General features: G+C 40.6%; 2 protein-coding genes across 2 annotated transcripts; one reads left to right on the top strand and one right to left on the bottom strand.

Moving 5' to 3' along the window:
- On the bottom strand, positions 1 to 1,689 carry LOC109808619 (L-lactate dehydrogenase A). The gene is made up of 2 exons (XM_020371675.3): positions 913 to 1,689; positions 1 to 716 (listed from the first exon to the last, which is right to left on the bottom strand). The coding sequence occupies exons 1-2, from the start codon at positions 1,519 to 1,521 to the stop codon at positions 276 to 278; spliced, it is 1,050 nt and encodes a 349-aa protein (XP_020227264.1). The 5' UTR covers positions 1,522 to 1,689; the 3' UTR covers positions 1 to 275.
- Positions 1,690 to 2,544: 855 nt separating this feature from the next.
- On the top strand, positions 2,545 to 5,825 carry LOC109808874 (YbaK/aminoacyl-tRNA synthetase-associated domain-containing protein). The gene is made up of 4 exons (XM_020372040.3): positions 2,545 to 2,965; positions 3,042 to 3,126; positions 4,747 to 4,835; positions 5,486 to 5,825. Exons 1-4 carry the CDS (start codon positions 2,600 to 2,602, stop codon positions 5,627 to 5,629), a joined length of 684 nt encoding a protein of 227 aa, XP_020227629.1. The 5' UTR covers positions 2,545 to 2,599; the 3' UTR covers positions 5,630 to 5,825.
- Positions 5,826 to 6,663: the final 838 nt, after the last annotated feature.

The raw sequence follows: 6,663 nt of genomic DNA, 5'->3' as shown, positions 1-6,663 counted from the left end.
TAATCGAAGGCTAAATTAAATTAGTAAGTACTATAGAGGCACAAAACCGCCAAGGCCCCAAGCCCAAGTACAGCAAAATGAAACAAGTCTGGTTAAAATCGTATAGGAAACACATCTCACAAGATCCGGCCAAGGCAACAAAAACACTTGGCACCGCGAGAGGCATGGAGTAACAGTAACAAGTAATAATTTAAGCCAAACCAGATCATGGTGATGATGGAAGAACCATAACAAAATTAAAGGACAAAAACCATTTTAACCAGATCACAGAAAATTCAGATACCCAACTGAGTCTGCACCTCGAGGATGGTCTTGGCCGAGTCCGTAAGCCTCAGTGTCTCCTCTTCATTCAAGTGCACATTGGTCACACCCAGTATCCCTCCTCTGCCAAGCTGTGCCGGTAAGCTCAGGAACACTTCTCCATCGATCCCGTAAAACCCCTTCGCCAGAACAGACACAGGGTGGATCTTCCTCTGGTCCCTAAGAATGGACCGGGCCAAGTTAGCCACAGAGTACCCTATGGCCCAAGAAGTGTACCCTTTCAGCCTTATTACTTCATAAGCGCTATCAACCACTGATTTGTGTATATTCTCCAGCGTCTCCTTCTCATAAGCAATCTGCTGATTCTCCAAAAAACTCAGCACCGGCACACCCCCAATGCTAATGCTGGACCACAACGCCACCGAACTATCCCCATGCTCCCCCACTATATAAGCCTGCAACCACAGAAATCCCATATCGCTTAATAACATATCCAAAACAATATATATATAAAAGACAAGCAACACTCTGGTTACGAGCTAGTATTTTGTTTAGTGATTAGTATGTTAAGAATATTTCTCCTTATTTTATAATAATTTAAAAAAGAAAAAGAAAAAGAAAGGAAAGTGAGACTTATTGACTTTGACTTACCTGAACGTCCTGAGCGTTGACGTCGAGGTGATCGGCGATGAGGAAGCGGAAGCGAGAGGAGTCCAAGTTGGTGCCAGACCCGATGACCCGGTTGGAGGGCAAACCGGAGAGTTTCCACGCGACGTAGGTGAGGATATCGACGGGGTTGGAAACGATGAGGAGAGTGGTGTCGGGGGAGTAACGAACGAGGGGGGGTATGATGGCGCGGAAGAGGTTCAGGTTCCGTTGGAGGAGGTTGAGCCGGGACTCGCCGGGGATCTGGCGGGCGCCGGCGGTGACGATGCAGAGATCGGAGCCGGCCGTGACGGAGGAGTCGACGGAGGCCTGGATCTTGGTGCGGGGGAGGAAGGCGGCGGCGTGCTGGAGGTCGAGCATCTCGCCGCGGAGCTTGTCGGCGTTGGTGTCGACGAGGACGAGCTCGTCGGTGAGGTCCTGGGTGAGGATGGTCTGGGCGATGGCCATTCCGACGTTACCGGCGCCGATGACGGAGATCTTGTACTGGCGCTTGGTGGGGGAGGGAGGGGCGGCGTTGGTGATGGGCTTGAAGAAGGCTTGGGTGAGGTCCAGGCCCCCCGGGCCCAACGTGGATCCTGAAGCGCTCTTGTGCATGATGAATGATGAATGCTTTGTTGTTGCAGCAGCACCCAAGTGAAGAGGGTGGGTTTTATAATATGTTGAGTTAAAACTGTGGTCTGTGGAAGAAAGGAAATAATAGCGGTTTGAGACCGAGAGGGAACAGGTCGACCTTCTAGTTAGTCGTTGCGGAGAAACTAGTTAAAGGTAAAGCAAGAATGGCACGAAGCGAGTTCAAAATCAAAAGTGTAGTCCTATCGGCCACGTGGACCGGCACGTCATTTCTTATTAGATATTGACGTAGCTCAGACATTACTTCGACTCGTAGATCGGCTACGTGGATCGGTCACGTGGACCGACACATCATGTCCTATCAGATCAGATATCACTTCGGTTCACATTCTTCCCCTGCCGGCTTGGCCAGACGCCGAAGACGACGTCTCGACCGTTTCGTATCGGCTTGGCTGAAGATCAACAGAGACAGTAATTAGAACGGCGATTATGATTAACAAGGGACAAAGCACAATTAAGGTATAACTCGCCAATTAACATCGTATTACTTAATTTGGTAAGTGTCAGAGAAGGCCCACCACGTTCAGGCCCATGACAGGTCTTATAAATAGGTCATACGTAATGAGGTATGTCACTGTTCATTTTTACCTAGAAAATCGTGTTTGTCCTGACTTGAACGTCGGAGTGCCTTTTGCAGGTACCTCCCCCCTCTGAAGAATCCACCTGAAGCTCCCGTTCGACCTCACACCCCAGAAGATTACGAGTGTGCCCTCAAACAAGTACAAAAAGGAAAGTGCCATGTCATCACTGGGTGATTCAGAAACCAATAGTCACGCGTCCTATTTTTAAGTAATACGAAAATCAAGAAAAGCTGGCTGGCTGGCTAGGTATTTTAAAGTTTTAAATGCTTTCGTCTCATATTCCTGCGTTGCAATTAAGCATTTTCGTTTTTGACCAAAGAATCCCTGTTTAAATTCATTTCTTTTCATGTTATTTAATTACTTTATTAAATAAAATAAATAAATAAATAAAAGATATTTAAGCGTAGTTGAATAGAAGCAGGCGCAGCGAGTGAGTGCGAAAGCCGAAAACCTGAGCGGCAATGAGAATGGAGAAAGGGCTTGCGGAGCTGGAGCGAGTCCAAACCCAGCTCTTGCAACGCATTGAGAAACTGGAGCATTCTCTTCTTCCATCAGCAGCGCCTTCCCAAAACGACACCGTTGAGGGCACCGACACCGTGGCTCGCCTCTCCTCCATTTTGCGCCTCAACGGCGTCCACGACTTCTCCTTCAAGAGAGTCCCTTCCGATTACTACGATTGGCCCCTCGAAGCCCGTCGCCACGCCCTCTCCGCCGCCTCAATCCACCACCTCTGCAAGAGCATCGTCCTCGTTAACACGCAAGCCCCCGCTAACGTCGTCGATTGCACCGATCGGAACAATTCCAAGTATTACGTCGTTGTCGTTCAGGTTCTTTCGCACTCTCTTCCTTTTCCTCTCTTCTCAGTTCTCAACTCCCTCACGGATTCGTTTCTTTTATTGGCAGTACACTGCTCGCTTCAACGCCGAGGCTGTCAAGAATTTTCTGTATTCGCTCAACAACGGAAGTATCGCCAAAAAGAAATTCAACAGTAAGCGATTTTGGTGTTTTTACAGCTCCCCAGTTTTTCGATTTCCAGGATAGGGTATTTGTGCTGAATGATTTCCTGTTCAACTTTGTGACATTGTTAGGACAGAGTGTTCTGTTTATTTGTGGATGAATGGTAGTGTAGTTATTAAACTGAATGTAGCGTAGAGACCTTTCTCCATTTCTACTTATCCGGTTGATACTTGGTAGGTATATTTGAGAAACAGTGTGTTTGGTTTTATAGTAGTTATTGATGTGGTTTTCCACGTTCAAGGTGAAGCTACCTGATATAGCTTGTACATTAATGTGGATCTTGGATGTGCAACCAAACACGCACATGCACATAGCTTGATTAGCTTCCACGTTTTTTTTAGCAAAATTGACGTGATTTCTAGCTTTGCAATGGGTGTCCAAACACACATAAATTGGCCTCTGTTTTGGCACATTAGTTTTCTTTATTGATGATTTTAATGAAGGAGTGTTCAGGTAGAGTTGGTCAAGGGGTTTTCCCAGCTAAATATGAGTATGATTCTATGAAGCCATGAAACAGAAATGTTTTAATGACTTGGGTGGGATAGGCTAGTACTTGGACGCTACAGTTTATAGTGTAGATCTTGTCAACTTGTAAAAATTTAAAATGAAACCTAGCTGCTAACCTTGCTTCCTTCTAACGCTACAGTTTATAGTGTAGATCTTCTCATGCTATCTCAGATTCACACCCCACAAACTAGTATGTTGAAACTGGTTCAAGAACACAGAATCAAGGAAAACCTTGAAAAATTGGGATGTGAAAGAGGACTACGGCCAAAGTTGAGTACAGCTGTAAAATGATAAATATGATTGAACTTAGTGTTTGGGAATTGGTTGGTTTTTGCAGAAAACGAAATTTAAAGTATTTTCTTGAGGTGTTGGGGGGTCTGAATGAGTTGTAAGGGCTGAGTTGCAGCAAGTCTTAGATACATATGATGGGTTGTTGCTGTGATTAGAAGACTACTAAGGCTAAAACTCCTGTCTTTGGTTGATTATATTTGATTGGCTTTTAACTTGGTGGTTAAAATTTTTAGATACACGATGGTGCATGATAGCTATCAAGTTCAATGCATGAAAGTTTCAGTTTTGGGCTGTCAATCAATTTCAAACACTCACTAGCAAAAGATGAAGTAAATATTCACATTGATTGAATTAGTTTTTAATGTACTACGTTACATCATCTCAATTTTCTACATTGAACTTCTGCAAACCGCAACAAATGAGACTGCATAGGAGCTGAACTAGAAACTCTTGACCATTTAATGGTTTTTGTTACACGAAAAATCTAAGTAGAAGATATATGAAGGAAGTTTTAAGTTGAAGTGAAAGAATGGGCAGCCCAAACTTCGTGACACTCAAATCACTTTCTGAAAATTATATTCACCACTTGAAAATATCTTTATATTTTGTAATCAATGAGTCCATGTGGTCATGCTATCTCTCTTTGTTAATCCTTTCTGTTTTATTCATGGACAATTTTCATGTTATTTATTTTCCCTTAATTTTTAAATATTTAAAATTTCTCTTGGTTATGTCTGTAACTTGCTGTTGCTTACAAGGTAATAATGGTTGTTAATTTTTATTAATTATGCAGTGAGGCTAGCTCCTGAGGAGACATCAATGGAGTTAACTGGATATGGGCACAATGCAGTGACTTGTATTGGCATGAAAACAGACATTCCGGTAAGACTTGACTCGTGGATTAGTATAGGATTCTTATGATATATAGACAATGAAATATTGTATCATAACAACCCCAAAATAAGCCCTACATTTTTTTTGTGCATATCAGCACATGGATTGATAATTGATAGAGATGGATCAGTTGGTAAAATAACATAAAAGCTGAAATGGGAAAATAATAGACCGCTATAATTAAAAACATTAGATTAAGATTAAAAATAATAGACCACTATAATTAAAATTCAATTACAAGCATGTATGACTTATGTTATCATTGTATGTATATCCACATATATTAGTCTTCTATAGATTATTGTTGCCCCAATTCACAATTGTACTTGACTAACTGCATTTAAAAATAATTTATAATTTTATCTAATAGTCATAAACTTGAAATCTCGTCATTAATCTTGTTATTCTGAAGACTCAATAATGATCATTTAATATAAGAAACACAATAAATGAAATGCCTCATACATTAGTAATAACATGCAATAGTCAAATCAATTATGATCATTCTATGCATTGTTGTTACATTAAATACAAATCCCCATTTCATTCTCTTTTCCATTTAGATATCATGATGCCTATATAGAAGATTATTCTTCAATTTCTTCCTGTGTTGATTATATATTTTGGATCCATTTCAGGTGATTTTGGATGAAGCAATTGTAAAACTAACTCCAGATTTCTTTTGGTTGGGAGGTGGTGAGGTTGATCTGAAGCTGGGGATCCGGACATCTCAATTAATCAAATTTATCAACCCATTCATTGTCAACTGTAGCAGTAACTGATTTGGTTGAGCAGAATGTGGTCACGATAATTGAGTTTACATGGAGAGCTGCCATTTTCAGCTTTCCATTTTTTATTTTTATATTATTTTAATTATTGACCCTTCAAGAAGATATTTATTTTTGAATTTTTGCCAGAGTATTAATGTAACCTCTACCTAATAGCCAAACATCAAGAATATCTTTGTTAATTTTTTCATTATCGATATCCAATCTAAAAGCAACGGAGAAGGAATTAACTTGGGACATTATGCATATGGAATGGCTGGAAATTGCACAGAACATGCTGTTGGAACTAAAAACCAGAACAATATGCTAAGGGCTGTTAAGGTGTTTCTCCATTTTCTGCTTTAGCTGGTGCCAGTCCTCAGTTGTGTGTCTCGAAGCTCTTCTTCTATTTATTGAAGTGTGTCTCGGTCTCCCCCCCTTTTCTGCCCCTTCTTTTCATACATGTCTGCGCCACTGTTAAAGTGTGTTTGTGTTGATGCTATGGCAAAGGGAGAGAGACACAACTCACAAGCGGAGTTTCGTTATTTTTTCTCTTCTCTTTTCGATTTTTGTACTCTATCTTATTTTACTTGTCCCGTCTGTTCTTTCTCTCTTTTTTTACTATCCTCGTTTTCTTATTAAAGTGCATTTCTTTGTTAGATATATTAGTGTTTTTCCCTTGATTCTAGGGATAAAATGAATTAAATTAAAAATGGTAAAGTCAAGATTGGGCATTCACACTATTATTTTAAAACCCTTGAATTTAATGATTTAGTAATTCCTTATTTTATATAAAGGTATTTTCTTAATATTTTTTCATAAAAAATTATATGGAAAGTGCAACATAAAACGCGTGGCACGGAGATAATTGTACCCTCTAGCTAATTGCACCCAATTGTATCTTTAAAATGAAGAAAAAATTGTTCCTATAGTTAACCCCCTCTTCTATTTCTCTTCCGGACTTCCTTCCAACCATAATCCATGATTGAAGCAAAGGTTGCATATATATATATATATAACACAGTTTAGATGAATAAAATTTGGAAAGG

This window comes from Cajanus cajan, chromosome 5, assembly GCF_000230855.2.
Source record: "Cajanus cajan strain Asha chromosome 5, NIPB_CcT2T_4, whole genome shotgun sequence".
Classification (NCBI taxonomy): domain Eukaryota; kingdom Viridiplantae; phylum Streptophyta; class Magnoliopsida; order Fabales; family Fabaceae; genus Cajanus; species Cajanus cajan.
This window is presented reverse-complemented; position numbering and strand designations above follow the sequence as displayed.